The sequence below is a fragment of the Phacochoerus africanus genome, chromosome 7 (assembly GCF_016906955.1).
Source record: "Phacochoerus africanus isolate WHEZ1 chromosome 7, ROS_Pafr_v1, whole genome shotgun sequence".
Taxonomy (NCBI): Eukaryota; Metazoa; Chordata; class Mammalia; order Artiodactyla; family Suidae; genus Phacochoerus; species Phacochoerus africanus.
This window is the reverse complement of record NC_062550.1, coordinates 4,756,746-4,777,226: the sequence shown is the minus strand read 5'-3', so window position 1 is coordinate 4,777,226 and position 20,481 is coordinate 4,756,746. Positions and strand designations below refer to the sequence as shown.

At 58.2% G+C, this 20,481-nt stretch overlaps 1 protein-coding gene across 6 annotated transcripts in view; it reads right to left on the bottom strand.

Moving 5' to 3' along the window:
* The window catches only part of SHISAL1 (shisa like 1), a 144,109-nt gene that overhangs the window by 32,346 nt on the left and 91,282 nt on the right, over positions 1–20,481 (bottom strand). For 5 of the 6 annotated variants that reach the window (XM_047786030.1, XM_047786033.1, XM_047786028.1 and 2 more), the window contains exons 2-4: positions 17,497–17,592; positions 14,032–14,245; positions 3,024–3,341 (exon numbers count right to left, since the gene is read on the bottom strand). In XM_047786030.1, the coding sequence (XP_047641986.1) occupies positions 3,024–3,341; positions 14,032–14,245; positions 17,497–17,560 (596 nt within the window). In that variant the 5' untranslated portion in view covers positions 17,561–17,592. Of the gene's footprint in view, positions 1–3,023; positions 3,342–14,031; positions 14,246–17,496; positions 17,593–19,370; positions 19,407–20,481 lie in introns of those variants that run through there. The other variant, XM_047786031.1, reaches the window with a different exon arrangement.

Here is a 20,481-nt window from a genome sequence, read left to right as displayed (position 1 = left end):
AGGGGAGAAAGCCACAGAGGCCGCAAAGGCTGAGGACTTCTGGAGATGAAAGGGGACACACACACATGCATGCACGCATGCCTGGGATGCAGCTGATGCCATCCGCTGGAGAGGTGGCATCTCAGTGATGCCCTAGCAAAGTGCTGACACATGCCCAAATGTGGGGGTTCAGAAGACCCACAAAGCAGCCCAGACTCCAGTGCTTATTCGGGGAGAAACAGTGATTCCAGCCCCTCGTGTTCCTCGAGTGCCAGATTTCCAGCCCCCCTCCCCCACTCTGACGCCACCCCGTGACCACACCCCCCGCCCCGAGGGGAGGCCATCCACCTGCCTGGCTGGGTGGCTTTCTGCCACCCTCTCCCCTTCTGTCCCCAAGGCAAGGCTTGTGTGACCTCAGACTGCCCCGCACCGTCCGGCTGTGCCCCTCACCCCCAGCACAGAGCCAGGAGGGGTGGGGGCTGCTCAGGGAAACTTTAGCCCAGTTGAACAATGTAACAGAAGAGAGCACACGGGAGGCGCAGGGATTCCTGCGAGCATAGAGGGCGGGGGGCGGGGGGGGGCGCGGGGGATGCTAGGGCCAGTGGGTAGGGGGGCTGGAGCCCCCATCACATCCTGACCATACTGGCTTGTCACCTCGGGAAAGCTTCTTGGCAGTGTGCAAACGCCACTCAGGACACAACAAGTGCTCAGTAGGTGCTGCTGGGAGCAGGGCACCCAGCAGGAGGCCAGCGCCAGGTAGGTCGGCCGCCCGCCCGACCGTATTCCCAAAGTCCACCCCCCTCCCCTCGGGCGTACACGGAAGCCCAAGCAGGAAGCCCCCGACCCAAGGTCACCGCCAGTGGAAGGCAGAACGGAGCTGGGCGGCACCCTGGGAACCCCCAGCACATGTCACATCCCAGCAGGTCTCCAGGGAAGGCTCACATGGTCATGGAAACACCCTCCTGGGTCTGCAAAGAGGGGAACCAGCAGGCGCTGCGCTCCAACACGACGCAGACGCCTGGGCGCTCAGCCTCTCCTGAAGCCATGAACCCAGGCTGCAGGGACCAGCCCATCAAGCTTGGCACGCCCTTTCTGCTCCACGGCAGATGTCTTTGAACCCCACCTGGAGTGCACAGCACGGCGCCTGGCACACAATAGGTGCACAATTGTGCAGTGTGGAAAGGGGGAGACGGCAGAGGCAGGCGAGGGTTAACAGCAAGGGACTGGACCCAGCGACTCGGAACAAACCTCACTGCCCTGGATTCTGCAGGCAGGAAGGCAAACACCCCAGAGAGGCTGGCTCGAATCACTGCCAAGGACACAGCAAGGGGGGAGAGGGACACCTCTGTTGACATGGTAGCTTCAGCTCTCAAAGCACATGGCATCTGCGAAAGACATTTTTCCAGTGGTCCTCAAAGTTTGGTGCCTACAGCATCACCCTCAGAGCTTCCTGGCTGAGACCCGGGCATTGATGCTGACAACCGGCCCAGAGGTGTCTGCTCCAAGAGCCGCGCTCTTCGGGAAACCCCAGCTTCGGGGCTGGACCAGCAGCTGTTTCACTTTGGGGCTGATGCTTTGGGTGAGCTTGTGTGTCACCTCCCACGCCTCTGGATGGAGACCCGCCTCTTCTGCAGCCATCACCTCCACGTCACCAGGAGCCTGGCTCGCCACCCCGCCCCCGCGAGAGGACCTGCTCGCGCACATTTGGCAAACAGAGCTGAGCTGAGCAAGGCTTTGTCTTTGTCCCCTGCGTGACGGACGGGGCACTTATTGGACCAGTAAGCACAGGCTGATTTAAGTGTCTCTTATTAATTATTTAAGTTATTCATTATGGAAAAGGTCACCCTGCATGAGCTACTTAAATGATCAGGAACTAGCTTGGCTGCATCTCCAGCAAAGAGGTAGCAGCGGTCAACTGAGCACCTACTATGTGCCGGGAATTGCATTTGATCCCCAGGATAACCGGGGCGGGGGGAGTGGACATGCAGACTCTCCACTCCTTCACAAGGATGGAGGTTGAGCGGGTGAAGGAACTTGCTTGAAGTGATGGAGCTGGTTACTGGCCAAGCGGGGACTTGAACCTGGGTTGGGTTGCCTGCAGAGCTCATGGACTTGGCAGTGACCCCTGCTGCAGGTTTTTGCACCTGGATCTTTCAGGCTGGGCTCAGTAGGGTGATGCCCCGGGCTGACGTGCCCCATGTCTTGTGTGCCCAGGGCGGCAGCTCAGCCCCCACAGGGCACCTGGACCCCACACCAAGCCCTGGACGTGGGCATCTGAGCTCAGCCTTGCACCTGCCAGGGGCTGAAGCCTGTCCTTAGTGTGGGCCAGCTGCGCAGTGGCTCCTGCTCCAAAATGCACAGAGCCCGCACTGTCCCGGGACCCCCAGGTCAGGTTATTCCCCAGCTCCCATCAGACTAGAGATGGACAGACTGGAGAGGCACCGTAGCGGAAGCCGTAAACTCGCCACTGGGGCAGGGTAACTGGCTCTGCCGGAGTGGCCACCCTATAAGGCCAACTGAGATCCCACCTTCCTTGCCAGCTCCCTTCCTTCCCATGAGCCACCACTGAGCAGCCTGCCTGCATCGCCTCAGATGCCTCTCTGTGACTCACTTCTGTGCTCAGTGGGACCCAGTAATATGCTTATTTCCTAACTTCATGTGGAAAAAAGCTTCCCTCCCAGCCCCTGACAGACCAGTTCGCTTCCTTTGACCAGACTGTGAAAACCTGGAAAGCCATCCAATTTCCCTTTTTGCCTTGGCAGCCAGGAAACTCACAATGCCATTTCACGCTCAGTGGCAACAGTTCTCACACCAGAATTCTAAGGAAAATAAAAACTGCCAAGCTTTTGTTTCTAAAGCTCCATTTCAACCTTTCATTTAGACTCTGCTGTTCAGGCACACGCTGTTGTTACCACATGCAACTTGAAATCTTTCCCGGCAAATGAGATAAGCAAATAATCCGGTAATTGATGAGCCAAACCGAGCAGCAATAATGACCTGGTATTTTCCAAGCTCACCAAAGACAAGCGATCGCAGCCACTCACCAGGCAGAGGAACTCTGGAAGGCCATCAGCGGTGGGCTGTGGCTGTCTCTCTGGAGCGTGTGCACGGCCTGGGGCGCTTGCGGCAGGGGGCCTGGAGGAGGTTGGGGCTGCGGGGCCGGCTGTCCTGGCCGAGGGGCCCGGGCCGGGTTCCCCCATCGCCGGGGGTCCTGTTTCATCCACCGTCCATGGATACCCCACCGTGCCAGGTAGACCTTGCAAATGTCGTAGTTCATGGCCGAGTAATACAAAAGATCCAGAACCAGCAGCATCAGCACGAAAAAGCCGTAGATCCACACTCCCAGCAAGGCGGTGTAGTTGCTGGGGGAAAACAGAGAGAGGCTGAGAGGCCGCGAGAGTGACTCCGCCGGGCCCGAGTTAACCAGTGGGGTGGATTAGAAAACGGAACACGGGAACCATTTCGGGGTCTCAGAGGGGAGGGGTGGCGAGCCCCCCCGGGCAAGGAGTCTTGGTTCCCTCTCCTCATGCTCGCTCCCCACCCCCACTGCCTCTGCCCCACCTGCCTCTCGGCCTCCCCCCGGATCCCTGGAACCCATGGCCCTGAGCCCCATCCCACCTGACTACCCCTCCAGGACCCCGGGTCCTTGGGTGGGGCTCCCGGGGGGCTTCCCTCCCCTCGGCGCCCCCCCCACCACATACACTGTTAAACCCTTTGGAAGGGGAGTTCCCTTTGTGGTGCAGGGGAAGCAAATCCGACTAGGAACCATGAGGTTGAGGGTTCGATCCCTGGCTCGCTCAGCGGGTTAAGGATTCGGCGTTGCCGTGAGCTGTGGTGTAGGTCGCAGAGGCGGCTCGGATCTGGTGTTGCTGTGGCTGTGGTGTAGACCAGCAGCTACAGCTCTGATTGGACCCCGAGCCTGGGAATTTCCATAAGCTGCAGGTGCGGCCCTAAAAGGACAACAACAAAAACAACTCTTTGGAAGGAATTCTTGGCTCTGCTCAGGAAGTGGCAGCCCCTACTCTCACCCTCCTGTCCCCTCCCAGCTGTCTCCTGTGGGTGCCCCCAGTCGTGGCAGCCCCTACTCTCACCCTCCTGTCCCCTCCCAGCTGTCTCCCATGGGTGCCCCCAGTCGGTCCACCCTCCTGCCCTTTGCTATGCTGTTCCTGCCACCCAGGAGGCACCCCTCACCACCTCCTCCCCTCCCCCATCAGCTTCCCTGCCCCCATCTTCCTGGACCCAGAGCAAATGCTGGAAGTCTGTCGTCTTAAGATAAACTGACCCACGCTCCAGAGCGGTAAACCCCCACCCATCAGCACCCACACCAGGCCACCTCACACCCCCAAGTTCTGCGGGAACCCAGCCGGTGTGCTCCCCACCTGCGGCCGGCTCCCTTCCAGCCTGCTCCATCTCGCCTCCTCTCTCAGAAGCCCAGGACACTCAGCATCGGCTCCGCTGCCCTCCCCACGCCCGTGACTCTGGCCCCTTCTGCTCCACCAGCCACATGCCTTCAGAGCCACCCCCCCATCGCTCCCCAACTCAGGCCTCTTCACCAAGCACCACCAGACTGCGCGGCTGGGGGTCTCGGGGGCCCCCCGACGTTGATTCTCTTCCTCCCTCACCCTGCACTTCCACGGGGGACTAGCCACCCTCCAGAAGTAGAGGTGATGGCAGGTCTTGAGCGGCGAAGGCCCATGGCCCCTAAGGAGCTCGCTCGGACCCCCGGCCTTTGCACAGGCTGTGCTGCCGGCCAGGCCAGCCTTTTCTGTTCCCTGCCGCCTTCCTCCCCACCTGAGTCCTACCACCACCTCTCGGAAACTGCCTCCTCCAGGAAGCCCTCCAGACACACTGCCCCCATACGGCTGGGTCAGGCCCAAACCCACTCCGCCCCCCCCCGGGGCCATGCTGTCAGGGCCCATGTTCATCTTCCCACCTAGGCCAGGGTCTGAGTCTCCCCCGGGGCCCAGGAAGGGCTGTTTCCCCCGCTTTGCCATTGCCGCTGGGGCCACTGAGCCCCCAACAGCGCTTGCCCAGGACTGCGGCAGTTTAAGGGGACCGATTTATTAATCCCACAAACGCCGCCTCCATCTGCGCCCCACTGCGGGCATCTGCTCAGGGGCGTGTGCGCTGGTGGGTGGCCAGAGGGAGGCTCTACCCAGCGGCATAGCCCTACATCCCACTGGGAGGGGCCCGCCCTGGCTGCCACCAGACAGGGGTCCTTCGGTGTCCTGGGTCCCCACCGCGGGCCCCTCTGTCTGCTGTCTGAAGCCAGGGAGCACGGGCCCGAGCCGGGAGGCCTGGCTCTGGTTTGTCCTGGGCCCAGCTTGGCTGTGTGGCCTGGGAGGCCCCCTGTGTGTCTCTGGGCCTGGAAGAGATGATGTGAGGTCCCACTTGGGCTCAGTTTCCGGACTCTGGATCTTCCCAGCTTGGTTCACCCCTGAGCGCTGCCTGACCTTGACCTCTGCCGTGGTGGGGGAGGGGGCTGCTCCCCTCAGGGTCCTCCCGCCCCCTACCAGGGCTGGGCCCAGGCAGGGCTGCTGACATTCGTTCACCCTGCCCTCTGCCTGGATACCTTCCCTCCTTACGTGAAGGCTGGGGCACCTTGTATGGAGCAGACACTGGCAGGTGCTTGGGGCTCAGTATCTGCTCATGGAATGAGTAGCCCAGCAATTCTGCATCAGGGCATCTTTGATCCCTCCTGCAGCTCCATCTCTAGCCACTACCTCCATGGGGCCCACAGCCATCCCAGGGGCTCGTTCATACTAAGGTGTGGAGGACTGATAGCCAGCTGCCTTAGGGGAAGCTAGCTCTGCCTGGACATATCTGGATAAGAATTTCTGCCAGCGACCAGAGGCCGGCAGCCCCGTCTGGCATGCCGAGGCAGGAGTCCACGTGGACAGAGGAGGAGGCCCTGGCTCCAGCCACCGGCACGCCTGCTCCCCCAGCACCCTCTCTCCAGCCTCCCCTGTAGCCCCCACAGAGCTGCTCCAAGCATCCGGCTTTTCCTGGGTGGTTCCCATGGCAGCAGCCGCGGGGGCTGAGGGAGGGGGGCAGGGAGGGAGAGGCAGGGGCAGCTGTTTGCAGAAGCTGCCCCACAGAGAGAGAGAGTCTGCGATGCTGGCGGGGGTGGGGGTGGGGAGCTGGACTAAACCACCAGGACTGAGAAATAACAACAGCAACAAAGACGCAGCTGCTGGGCATCGCTCTAAACGCTTTACACATCTCAGCCCGCTCCACACTCGAGAAATAGACCGGGAAGCAAGTATTACTGCCTTCATCCCCATTCCAGAGATGGAATCCGAGGCTCAGAAGAATTAAGAGCGTCTAGTCATCAGGCGGCAGAGCCAGGATTCGAACTCTGCAGTCCAGCCCCAGAGCCCCCAATCCTAACCCCTGCACCACACTGCCTAAGGCAGGTGTCATGTTCTCTGGGCAGATAAGCCACCTCCAGGCTTCTGCCTATGCTTCTCCTCTGCCTGGAAGCTGCTCCCTCCCTCCTGTGCTCACAGCCGGCCCTGCCTCCATGTCTTAGTGTAGCTATCACCTCCTCCAGGAAGCCTTCCTGGATGTCCTGTGTTAAGTCCAATCCCTCCCGTGGGCTCCCAACGCCATTGGGCTTCCCAGAACACACTGTGTTGTCTTCGCTGTCTTGCGGGACTGTGTGCATCTTGAGATCAGAGCTCCTCGAAGCTAGGGTCCCAGACAACTTATCTTTGTGTGCCAAGCACTCAGCCTGGGGCTCCTCCCCGTGTCCCTTATGCTAACAGATACTGAGTGCTTATTCAGAGCTGGTGACAACGGCAGCCTTGATGTTAATAACTTTTTCCCTAGATTTTATCTTCACTAGGCACACACTCAGCGTTCACGGTGATACGAGCAGCCACAACACACCACTGCCCTGCATTTCAAAATTTTTGCAACAACACTGTGTATTAGGGGCCAGTTTCCCTCATTTACAGATGATGAAATGAGGCCCAGAGAGGCAAAGTCACTGGCCAAAGGCTACAGAGCTGGGGAGTGGCCACACTGGGATTAAACAGCAGGGCCATCTGACCTCAGCATCTGCTGAACGCGGTGGCGGGCGGTGGAATCTCAAGGTCAAGTCTAAGACAGCTGTCTGGGCGGGGATTCCCCACATGTGCGCGGCTGCCCTGGCCCTGGCTCACCCTGTACCCGGAACTGACATCGGGTCCCAACCTCCCCACCCCTCACCAAGAGCATCCCACGCGTGTGTCATTGTCACCACATGTGCCTCTGCAGCCACCTGGCTCTAACTGGCATGGGGGGAGGGTAGCATGATCGCATTGCCCCCCCACACACACCCACCCAGCTCAGGGAAGGGAGGGGCACACCCGCAGGAGGTGCCACCTTCGCAGACTCTCTCCCTTGCGAAGGAGGCCACCCTGGAGGTGGCGGCCGGCTAGGATGCCTGGGCCACGGATGCGGTCCCCAGGCAGCGCCCTGGCCCTACAGGGTGTGCTCTCCATGGTTGGCTGGCTGGAAGCATTCTGGATTTTTTTAATTTAATTGAAAAATGTTATCTGGAAATTAATTTCATCCAGACGCAGGGGCGTTTTGTTGAGAGTGTGTGTGTGTGTGTGTTTTACAAAGGGCAGAAGATAAAACAGGCTGTGCTATGGGGCACGATGTGAAGCCAGCCAAAGCCACAGATAGCAATTTCTCAGTATCTTCCGAAATATTTACTGATTCAGATTCTTTGTGGAGCTTCCCAAGCGAGGAACAAGACCTTCTCTTTTGGCAAAACCTCGCTGAACACCTTTCGGGGACAGGAGCAGGTCTGTGAGCTGGCGGAGGCTGTGTGCAAGTCCCGTCACCACCCAGGGGCAGTTCCAATGAGGATGGGGGAGGTGAGGCCGTTGTGCCAGAACCCTGGCGGCAGAGTTCAAGGCCCCTCAGCCGACATCACCTAAAATAGCTGAGCACGGAGCCCGCTCAAGGGGCGGGCCATGGGTCACTGTGACAAGCTGATAAGCCTGGTGACGAAATTCCTGGCCCAAGAGGTCAGGCCTGTGTGGATTCCAGTCCTAGGCGGGCAAATTCCCTCTCTGTGGGAGTTCCCATTGTGGCTCAGTGGTAATGAACCTGACGAGCATCCATGAGGATGCGGGTTCCATCCCTGGCTTCACTCAGTGGATGAACATTCTGGTGTTGCTAGGAGTTGGGGTGACACAAACTGTGTGGATTCAGGCACGCGCCCCCCTTTCTCAGCTTCAGCCCTGGTGCAAAGAGGCCACAGCAGGAGAGTCTTCAAAGACAACACCTCTGCTCAGGTCAAGGGAGTTAGTACAACACAGGCCCCTTGTGTTCCAGAAAATGCTCAGTGTTCATGTGTCCCTTCCCTGGCTTGGTGGCTGTATTCAGATTAGGAAACCTCTGGATTCTAGCCTCTTTAGCTTCACCAGGCTGACCGTTGGGAGGTAGGCTGTATGCCTAACAGGGCTGGATAGGGCTCAGCCACCAGCAAGAACATCCAGAAACTTCGGGCCCAATTCAGACCCTGAAATGTGCTTGCTGGTGAAGTAAGGCCCGCAGGACGGGGCCAGGTGGCGGAGACCCCAGCACTGGGATTCTCAAGTCCCCAAGCCTGGAGGGAGCGCACCTTTGGAGGAAAGCGGTTTCACTGTGGGCAAGAATATGACAATCCAGCCCTTTCAGGTTTGTTTTTGTTTTTGTTTTTTCTGTCTTTTCAGGGCCACACCCATGGCATATGGCAGTTCCCGGGCTAGGGGTCAAATTGGAGCTGCAGCTGCCAGCTTACACCCCAGCCACAGCAACGTGGGATACTGTACCCACTGAGGGAGGCCAGGGATCGAACCCGAATCCTCATGGATACGAGTCGGGTTCTTAACCTGCTGAGTCACGATGGGACCTCCGAGCACTCTCTACTTTTAGGTCTTAGAGTTCCCTCTGTGGCTCAGCGGTAATGAACCTGACTAGTATCCAAGAGGATGTGGGTTCGATCTCTGGCCTCGCTCAGTGGGTTAAGGATCTGACATTGCTATGGGCTGTGGTGTAGATCACAGATGTGGCTTGGATCCCCCGTTGCTGTGGCTGTGGTGTAGGCTGGCAGCTGTAGCTCCGATTGGACCCCTAGCCTGGGAACCTCCATATGCCGTGGGTGTGGCCCTAAAAAGTGAAAGAATAAAAATTTTTTTAAAAAACCGACCACTTCGAGGCCTTGAGGACTCCTCTGTCTTCTGAGAATTCCTGCCTCAGCCCATCTCCCTGGAGAAGGGACGCCCACGCACTGCTCAAGACTCTGGTCCATGCCACCTCTGCCAGAGACATGTCCCCCGCCCCCAGAGAGAGCTGACCACTACCCCACGTCCCCCATGTCCCACCCCGTGCCCTGGACAGACGCTGCCGCTGCTTGTTTGGGGCCCCGGGTGGTCACTGCTGCTAGTGTCCTGGCCAGAACCTGGTGTGGGAAGGTGCGAGGTGCCATCCTGAACACCAGGGCCTCCGCCCGAGTGGCTGCAAGTGGCATCTCACCATAGCGGTGGGCTTGGGCTTCCCTTGCTCTGCCCGCCTCCCTGCCAGGCAGCCAGAACCCAAACAGACTCTTCTGTTCCTCCAGAAAAAACACAAATAAATAAGTCATCAGAAGCACTCTTCTCTTCTCTGCCACCAGCCCCGCCTTCCAGCTGATTCACAGGCGGGGCGGCCGTGTGCCAGGCAGCCCTTGCTGCTGACGGGCCCCGGGCATCTTCAAAAAGCCCCACCGGGGGTCGCAGCTGTGCTGGTCCATCTAAATGGGCTGCCAGTGGGCGCCAACCTTCTGGGATATTCGATCATCTGGCCTCCTGGCTGAGTCTGGCACAGGTCCCAGCAAGTCCTGGCTGTCTAGATGCACCCCGGGGGTGCTGAGCCCACTGGCTGGAACCAGGGCCCTGACACCCCTTGGCCTTGACGGTGGCTGAAACAGGTGATTTCACCAGCCTGGGCCCAGCCCCTTCTTCCTTCCCTCAGAGTTGCTGTGAGGACTAACGAGACGACACGGGCGTCCCACCCACAGGGGTCAGAGCCCCAAAGGGCAGGACACTCCCAGAGGCAGACCCCACCTGGCTCTCCTCACACACCCGGGGCCCTCAGGATCTCAGGCCACGCAGGCCTATCATCCCAGCCCTGTGGCCCATCCTCCAGCTGTCTCTGCTCTGTCGCGAGCTCTGTGGGATGCGAGGTCAGGTGCAGCTCCCTGGGCTCAGGCCCTTTCCCCACGGTCCGCGGCTCAGGCAGCTAAGCGGGGGCTTCCAGGGCCTCTGATCTAAGCTCTGGACTGGGCAGCTCCCAGGTGACCCCAGCGCCTCCCATCAGTGGGGCCCCAGTCTTGCCCAGGTCATCATCATGGCTTCTGCAGTGTCCCCGGTCTTTGTCCTGTGTGCCACCCATGAGCACAAGTCCAACCTAAACCCTCAGGGCCCCTCGCCCTTAAGAGGAAGCCCAAGCACTTCCCCCTCCGTCCCCAGCCCAGGAGGCCCGTCCCACCCCGCCCCCCCATCTCTCCCCCTGCTCCGCCCCACCCTGCCCTTCCCCCAGCTCTCCCCCTGCTCCCCCCACCACACCCTCCCCCACCTCGCCCTGCTCCCCCTGGCATTTCACCCTCAGGCTGCAGGGAGCTCTGCCCAGAGATGCTCATCCCTTCCAACTGTGTGGCTCTCAGCTTCCTAAAGACTTTTGGATGCTGGAGACCAAGCACCACGCCGCCCTCAGGGAGCCCACGAGAGTGGCACGGCCCGGGAGAGCACGCAGCCAGCCTGCTCTGGGCCCCCGTCCATGTGTGTGGGAAGGGAGGTGGTGGGGAGCTCGGTGGAGGGTAACAAGGAGGGGCCCCTCCAGAGCATCGCTCTCAACCACGAGCCAGGAAGGCCCCCCGATCCCACGCTGGGCCACGACAGGAGACACGGCTGGTTGTCACAGCCAGGCAGTGGGGAGCGGGTGCTAGTGGGTGGTGGCCAGCATTCCATGATGCCCAGAGTGGCCCCCACGAGGGAGAATCAGGCCCCGCACGTGCACGATGCTGCGGGGGAGGGGTCCCCGCTCTAGGCCCTCCATCAGTAGAAGTCCCAGATTTATGAAAGAGGCCTCTGGACCCAGGCTGGCTCTCCGCTCCACCCCGACTGGCGACCTCAGTCAGCAAGTTATCACCCTCTCCAGCCTCACCTTCCTTGTGTGTGTGACGGGGGCTAGGGGTGGGCTGCCAGGTGACTTCGAGGGTTTGAACGCAGGGCCGGCCCCATGCCACATGCTCCCTAAATGCTTGCCGAGGTTCCAGAATAAAAACCCAGCCAAACTTCCTCAGGGTGTCCATGCCTCCCCAGGAAAGGGCTTTGTTTGATGTTCTGACTCTTCATTATCTGTAGCCAGGACCCACTGTGCTGAAATGACAGTTTTCGGTGTGAAGCCTGTGTAAACGTGCAGAACACAGAAACCCGGGGGCTTCAAAACGTGGGTCCCAGACACAGGTCGCCAGAGCCTTGAAGAAGCCTGGCCATCTTGCCAAGCCTCTGCCCTCCATCTGGCTTTGAGCCGGCAACTACGGCACTTCAGGGTCCTAACCCCAGTCCTGGCACTGCTCTCCTTGCTCGGGGAATTAGTCCTTGGTCTTATAAAAGGCTTGGGTCAAGTTCCAGGCTTGATGCCAGCCCTCGTGACAGACAAGGCCTGCTGAACTACCTCACACAGAATTATTCTAAGGTCTGAGCAGATGGCAGGATATTCAGGGGAAGCATTGGAGGAAGGAAGGCTGGGAGGAAGGCCTTGGTGGGAGGAGGAGAGAGCTGGATAGCAGCCAAGGGATGGGCATCTCCTGCCCGACCAAAGGGAAGAGGCAACTTCCCCCAAGTAAGCATGGCAGGGTGGCAAAACATTCCAGCCCAACATCAGACAGAGAGATTGAGGCTGAGACTGCCCCCCACCAGCCCACCACTTCCCATGCTGTCACGAATCCCTTCAACAGCCACTCAACAAACACTTCTTCCAAGTGGGTTTTTCCTTACCAGGAAAGGAACATAGCCACCAGAAGAGTCAGCCTCGGGCTAATTGGGAAAATATCTGAATCATCCCCATTAAAGTCAGGAAGAAGAGAAGATTGCCTGACAATTTTAAAGATGGTTTTAGAGGTACTAGCCAACAGAATTAGACAAGAAAAAGAAGTGAGGCCCCAAGATTGAAAAGAAGGAGATGAAACTATCGTTGTTTGCAAATGGCATAATTGGACACCTAAGAGAATCGAGTGAAACAGTATCACAAAGATATGACATTTCAGTAAGGTGGCTAAGTAGAAAATTTCACATTGAGAAATCATTAGGTTTTATTATGTAAACAATAGTTGGTTAGAAAACACAGTAGAAGAAAAGACTCTACTATAAAAATAGAAACATGAATAAGAAGTTCCCTTGTGGCGTGCTGGGGTAAGGATCCAGCATTTGCTGCACTGTGGCGCAGGTGGTAACTGTAGCATGGGTTCAACCCCTGGCCTGGGAATTTCCACATGCCATGGGTATGGCAAAAAAAAAAAAAGAAAGAAAGAAAGAAGGATGAAAAGAAATAAATTTGAATAAATGCAAAAGATATGTACAATACCTATATGAAGAAAACTCTAAAACACCATGAAAGAAAATTTGAACAAAAGGAACGACATACTGTGTTTCTGGATAGGAATACTCGACAACATGAAAAGTCCATTTTCCTTGAATTAAATCTAGGAATTCAACACAATCTCAGTAAAAAATACTAATTTGATTTTTTTTTGACAAGGAGACTACGCAAACTAATTCTAAAGTTCATATGACAAAAGAGTTGGTGGACAGACAAAGAAGACACGAAAACATATCAAAAGCCACAGCAGCTAACACACTGTAGTACTAGCGGACTTATAAACAGACCAATGAAACCCATCACAAGTGACCCAGATACTCAGGTTCAGAACATTACAGTATGTGGTAAGATTGCATTTCACATCAGTGAGGAAAAGATGGACGATTTAATGATTGGTGTTGGGATAACCATCCATTTGGGAAAAAAAAAAAGTTGGATACCTACTTTATGTCCAAGTAAATTAATAAATTACTTATATTCAGGTCTAAAAAAAAAAAACCCTTACATCCAAATAAATTACTGACAGATCAAAGATTTGATGGCAAAAAATTAAAACATAAAAGAAGTAAAAGAAAACATGAGAGAATTTTGAATGATCTCAGGGTAGGGAAAGCCTTTCTCAGCATGATACAAAGCTCACAAGACATGAAAGAAAAAAAGGGGGGATCATATAACAATGAAAAATTAAGCATGAGGAAAAAAGCATCACAAATTCAAAGACACACTGAGAAAGTGTTTACAATGCATCCTATCTCCTTCATATATAAAGAGTTCCTGTAAATAAATAAGAAAAAGGCCAAAAATTCAGTAGCAAATGGCAAAGGACAAAAAAAGCTAGCTCACAGTGAAAGACATACAATGGTTCTCAAACATATGAAATATGCTCAGTTTCACTAGTAATAAGAAAAATAGGTGGATGCTGTTTTGATCCTACATGGCTTTACATTGCGTACATTCCCACTGCTTTTCTGCCAGCAAACCCCCGCCCCCATCTGTACACTCACAGCCCCCGTCCGAGCCGTGTTTTAATCATCTTAAGGAAAAGGACTGCGTGGGATTGATCTCTGGGTCAGGAATGTCCACCACTATGTGTTCCACAAATAATGAATGGAAACGATGCTCGGGCCCCGTGAATTCCAACTCCAGGCACCTTCCATACCTGAAAGCCTTCCACAGGTTTGATCTCATTCAACTTCTGCAGCAGCCCTGAGAGGTAGGTATCACGTGCCCATTTCTCAGATAAGAAGGCTAAAGTCCAGAGGGTGGAACAGGCCAGAAAGCCTGTCGCCTGAAGCCTTTGCCAGACTCCTTCCAGCTCCACCCATCCTCGCACGGATTACCCAGGGGCTGGCCCGGAGGCTGGGGTGTTTGGGCAGCACCCTGGCTCCACGGGGGCCCAAGGCAGCGGGGGAGCGGCCCCCGTGTGGTACCTACTTGTGCATGTAGCCCTCGGAGCCGGCCGTGAGGTTCGCCTGCATCACCGCCTGGAACTCTGTCTCGTTGCAGCAGTATTTGAAGACCGTGTTGTTATGGTGACAGCAGAGGATGAAGGTTTTGTTGTCCGAGAGCCGGGGACAGTGGAAGCCGAAGTGGTAGCGGCCTTTGGGGTCCGTGTACGGCTCACAGACCCGGAAATGCGCGGACAAGACTGGAAAACAGAATCACCAGGCTTGGGTCACCAGGACCAGCGGACCCGAGACCCTCGCCCGTCCGTGAGGACCACAGGCAGAGCCGGGTCAGCCTATGCTAGGGTCTTGCTCACCTGTCCCCTTACCGGGAAGCCTTCGCGGTCCAGTGTGAGCCTGAGCTCTGCCAGGAAGCCTGCTTTGGCTCCGGTCCCCACCCAAGTGTCCCCTGACTACAGTCCTGCTTAGACAGTGTGTGTGGCCCGGACTGGGAGCTCCTTGCAGGCAGGGCTGCATCTCAAGCCTCACCTGGATCCCCTCCATGGGCTCTGCACACAGTAGGCCCTCGATTAGGAAACATCATTAACGGAGTGCCTACTCTGTGCTTCCCAGGCTCTATCAGATTTAATCCACCTGGCGGTCCGAGCAGGCAAGTCTGGGATCCCACTTTACAGATGGAGAAACCGAGGCTGGGAGGCCCACAGTAACCTGCCTGAGCTGATGAGTGGAGTTGGAGCAAGAGCCCAGGCTGGCCTGGATCCAAAGTTCAGAACCCTCTCCACTCCTCCTTCCCTGGGCGGCCTCGCTCACCAGTCCAGGCGGCCTGGGTGACGAGGGGCATGGGTGCAAGACCCCATCCATGCTTGGTTTCTACTCAACTGGGGCCCCCCTCGGGGGTGGCCCCAACTCACAGTGACAAAGCAGCCCTGGCCTGGGACTCTCATCCCCCTGGCTCACGGCCAGAGGCCCCCGTTCAGCCACCGATGACGCGGAAAACCCAGGACAGTATTTACTAGCCGTGCTGATGGTGATAAACAGGAGCAAAGCCTGAACAAATGTAACAATGGAAAAAAACCTGGAGCCCGCTGTCTCCGGCTTAATTAGTATCTTCATAAAAGGGACTGCTGTATCTAATTTGTATCGCTCAAAAGGGGCTCCGTAGGCTGAATATATTTCTCCAACCACAAAGGCTCGGGTTCTGCAGAAGCGCCTCAGTTAGTTGAGAGCCTCCGTCTGTGCGGAGAGGTTATTAGACTCCAGCCCACACAGCTCCCAGCGCCCTGGGGCTGCCGAGGGGAGTCCCAGCTGGGCCGCGCTGGCTGGTGGGCGGGTGGGCCTCGTGCTGGAGCAGCGAGGCTGGCCTGGGTGGCCTCATGAAACCCCGCGTCCCTTCCCCCAAACAGAGCACCTTCTTTTGTGGGGCTGGGCAGCATCACTACGAGAGAAGGGGCCCAGCCTTTCAGGAGGTGGGGTCGAGGGTGCTCTTCAGGCCCCCTTCTTAGCCTTGAACTTGGGGAAAAGAAGACCCTCTTACGGAGGCAGAGGTCACTGAGTAAGCGCCAGGTGGATGTACCATCTTATTTAATCTCGGGTATTCACGAGATTAACTGTACCCACACACAGAGGAGAAGACAGGCTGAGAACACCGGCCCCTGACCTGCCTGGCATCAGCCTCCCAGCGGGACTTGGCACAAATGCGGTTTCGCCAGCCCTTCTGAAGACGTTCTGAATCAGAAGCGCTGGGGGTGGGGGGTGCACTCTGAGTCTTAGCAAGCTCTGCAGGAGGTGCTGAGAGGCTTGGTTTGGGACCCACTGGCCTGGAGGAACTACGCCCCGGAGGCTGGAGGTGGGGGCAGAAGCAGGAAGCGAATTCTGGCCACCGTGGGCCCCTGTGCAGGTTGGTGACAAAGCCCTGCTGTGGGTCTGCTCGCAGCTCCAGGGAGCGGGGTGGGTCAGCAGCACCCAGTGGCCCATCAGGAAGATGAGCCGGGCCCTGAGACTCGGCTCATCTGCAACTTGAGCTGAGAGGCTGCAACCTCAGGACCAAGGAGTGCGGGGAGGGGACCCTTGAGCTGGGGTCTGGAGGAGCCAGATGTGCAGAGATGGAAGGTGGGAGGGAGGCCGAGCCAGGGAAGGGGTATGGACAGGTCCCCTGGGGCTCACCCGGCCACCCCTGAATGGCCAGCACAACTTGCTTTAACTATTTGGCAAAGACAAGGAGGACCCAGCTGCTTCCGAAGGGGACAGGGCCAGGAGCCAGGACAACTGGTCTGAACCCTGGCACGCGTGGGTCGCCTGGCCATCATGGCCTCTCTGTGCCTCAGTGTCCTCATGGATGGCAGGCCATGGTGGCATCCCCGGGGCTGGGGGCTCCCAGGAGCATCTGTGAGCAGCAAAGCCTAGGGCCCCCTTGGAAGAGGGAGGGTGTAAGGCAGAGAGTGGAGGATAAAGGGTGCACTTCGGGCCTCCGTCACAGGTACAGTCTGGCTCTAGGGCCATGCCTGGGGCTTGCGGGTACAAGGACAGTCATCAGGAGGCCAGCACGTCTGAGTCACCAGGAAAACTGGCCCAAGCGGAGAAGGCACACCGAAGGGGGGGGGCACTCTCGGGTACTGGAATCTCGGGGTCTGAGAGAGGACCATGAACCCTGACCCCAGCTGCAAGGCTCAGGGTCTGATGGCCATCATTCAACAGCCAGGTGACTGTGTGGCCTTGGGCAGCGCATGGGAGAACAGCGGGGTTGGCATTCAGTGCATGTGGCCCCTAGACCCCAGCCTCGGCCTGGCTTTGGCCTTGCTGTCCCAGGGCCCTTCATGGCCACATCTCCCAGCAAAGGGGCAAGGACCTGAAGCTGCAGCCTGGTGTCCGCAGCCAGAGCAACAGGGCACGAGAGGGTATGCGCACACCTGCGTGAGAGAGAGACAGAGACGGAGACAGAGGGAGACAGAGGGAGAGCGGGCACCTTACTAAGACCAGCTGCAGTTCATCTTGTGACCAGAGAGTGCCAGCCTGCCTGCTGGGATCAGGGGATCAGCTAGGGGACTGGTCAGATGCTGGGAGGCGGGCCCCGGCATCACGCTGCCTGGGTTAGAATCCAGCCCCCCCCCCCCCCACTAGCTGTGTTAGGTCCCTCTCCAGGCCTCAGTTTCCTCATCTGTACAAGGGGATGACTAGGACACCGCCTGACTTTTGACTTGCCGGGGTCAGGACAGCATTCACTGCACATGAGGGCTTGTTGGCAGCCACCGTGAACCCCACAGCGCCCTCGAGAACCTTCCAGCTGAGCTCCCAGAGGCGACACGTGGGGCATAGCACATGTAGGTTTGTACCCAAGCAGCACCAAATGCCAGCTCCTCACGAGGGGCACGCCACACAGGGCAGGGGACTCGAGGCACCCCCATTGGCACCCAGAACCCCAGCTGGGCCCGCGCCGACCCCAGGAGGAGACCACCTGCCCCCTCCCCCCTTCCACCAAGCATCACGAAGGGTCTACCTGCAGAAATCAGCAACGAGAGGACTGCAAGCACGTTCAAGGGCTGCTGGCCACAACTGGTCATCGTTTGGCTTGCATCGATCCGTCGAGAGCTGCCTGTTGAACGAGAGCCAGGAGAGGCCGGGTGTGGGCCGCCTCGTCTGCTGTGCAGACACCGGCTTTGCTGCCCACGGTGGGGAACAAGTGGGTGCAGGCAGGGAAGCGAGTTTGCCGGGAGCAGGGGCCAGGCCACAGATGACGGAAATGCCACCATCTAATTTTCTTTCCGGAATGAATGACCTTCCCCCAGAAGTCAACTGTCACCTCCCTTTCTTTTCATGGCCAAATGAAACTTAATCAAAGGAGGACAGATGGTTTAGGGGGCGCAAATAACCAGCGGGCTGCAGCCGGTGGGCAGGTGCCCGAGTGCGTGCCGCGATTGGCGGGGAGCTTGGGTACCTGTGGGGCTTGAGAGACCTAGGTCTCTCCCGCCGTGTGGCCAACGGTGACTTCCATTAACCCCCCACACAAAGCACGCATCCAGCCGGCACCTTCCAAGTGTCAGGGACACAGCAATGAACTAAACAGACTCGAAATGGGACACAATGGAAGCTGTCTCTGCCCTGGCTTGCATTCCAGGGAGGGCAGCTGGTGGCGCACAGCAGGTGAGTGGTTCAAGAGCGACGAGGTCCCCAAAGACCGAGAGCAGAGGCTCAGATACTTGTCCACCCGTGTCCACAGCAGCATGATGCGCAACAGCAAAAGGTGGAGACAGCCGAGGCACCCACGGTGTTGATGGCGAAGCCCAGGGCGGCTCGTGCGACAGTGAAACCTTACTCAGCCTTAGAAAGGAAGGAGATTCTGTCCCAGGTGACAACACGGAGGAGCCTTGAGGACACTATGCTCAGTGAAGTAAGCCAGGCGTGAGAAGACAAACACTGTGCGATCCCAGTCCTAGGAGGTCCCTAGAGCAGCCAAGCCCATAGAGACAGGAGGCAGGATTGTGAGAGCTGGGGGCTGGGGGTGGGGGAACGGGGCGGTGGGGGGTGGTGCTGAGTGTTTCCCGGGGACAGAGTTTCAGTTGGGAAAGATGACAAAGTTCTGGAGATGGGTGGTGGTGGCTAGAGGAAGTGTTGCAGAGGGAGGGAGCAGCACGTGCAAAGGCCCTGAGGTTGGTGCCCTGGGGAGCCCAGTGAAGGATGGGGGAGAGGCGGGTAGCAGCGGGCCACCCAAGGCAGGCCTTGACCCTCACTCTGCATCAGGCTGTGGAAGCCTGGGAGCAAACCTGAGGGGACAGCTTACCTCCCTATCATCACCCCCTCCCCCCAGGGGGTTGGGACTGGAGACTGGGGAGAAGGGTTGGGGTCCAGGTGTCCTCTGCATGCTCTGCACGGCCTTCCTAGAGCCCCAGCTGGGTTGCAGCTGCATGTGGCTTGGGGGGAGTTTGCTGAGGACCCACTGTGTGCCAGACACGGACCCAAGTTTGCTGAGCACCTACTATGTGCCAGGCTAGGGGCCAAATGGGGTCCCGCACACCACCCTCTCCCTGCACAGCACTCCTGATCAGGAAGAGCCCTAGGACACCAGCTTGGGTCCAAGGAGTCTCTGAATCCTGCTCAGGCTGGCAGAGCAGGAAGCTGTAGCGGGCAGGGGCAGCCCAGAGGCCAAGAGCTTCCCGAGGAGGCAGGCCAAACACAGGCCCTCCCGCCCAGGCCCTGCCCCTGCCCTGGGGCCTCGGCTTCTCGCCTGCAGCACTGGCAGCAGGGAGGCACCAGGTGCCTGGTGCTGCTCTGAAGGTGGGTAAGCCAGAATCAGCCAAGGGGCTGGCAGGGCCGTGAGACGGAGCTCACCCAGCAGCAATGACGATGTCAGCCCCCCAGGAGGCCCCCTCCTACCTGCCACGAAGGTGCCTCTGCTCCCGCCACAAGCAGTGCTGCCCCCAGGAGCAGCTCTGCCCCCACGGGCTGCGAGCTGCTTAATTGCTCTGAGCCTGGGCCTCCTCTTCACCTCCCCCAGGGCCCTCCTGGGAGGATGAAGGAGATTAAAGCATTTGAAAGTGCTTAGGAGAGGATTTGGAACTGGGGAGACCGAAGGATCAAGACCGCGAGACCTGCTGTGGGGGACGGGGCGTGCCAGGTCCTCTGAGAGGAGCCCGCTGCAAGGCGGCCCCATTCCACAGGTGGGGAAGCCGAGGGCTCCCTGGGGGCTAAGACAGGTCTCCAGACTCTGGGCCCTTCTAGCCCCTGCAGGGCGGGGCTGCCCACTTTTGGAGCTGGGGCTCCAGTCTGAGAACTGGTGGCTTCACTGAGCAAATGCTGGGATGAAGGCGGGGATCCACGTCTGCCACGCACCCAGCCCTCCCTCCTGCTGCTCCCGCTCCCTACAAGGCACTGCAGATATGGGGGGGGGGAACCCCTCCTCTTCCCTGTGAGTCCAAATCCTATACCACTATGCGAATGCCACCTCCTCCAGGAAGCCTGCCTTGATTGCCTTGACTGGAAGAAAGTTTGTCCCTCCACTGAGGCTCATCGTATCCCATCTCTTCTCTCGTGAACGCGTTAATGCATGTATTCTCTCAACATCTACCCGCTGACTCTCACTCCAGGCCAGGGCCCGGGCTGGGTTCTAGGGACTCAGGCTGTACGGGGTGAGGGCGCCCCGCAGCTCTCATGGGACTAGTCTTCACGCCCTCCTCTATCCAACCCTGAGAGTCCTAGGCCGGGGCTGCAGGGGATCCACTCCAGAGTCCCGCAGACTGGGTGGGACTCCTAGCCCGGCCCGCACTGGCCTGGGGCTCTCGGGCCTACAGGGGGCGCTGAAGCCACAGCACGGGTGTATCTTGCCGCGAGGATGCACATCTGTCCCGCTTGTCCCCTCCTCGTGGTCTGCTCAGTCCCCTCCGCCTGGCTGCGTCCCCCACCCCTCCCCCATCCAAGGCTGCCTGGGGACGAGTCACAGGTGACAGACACCACGGCCCTGTCTGTGGGACAAAGGGTGGGGTGGGGG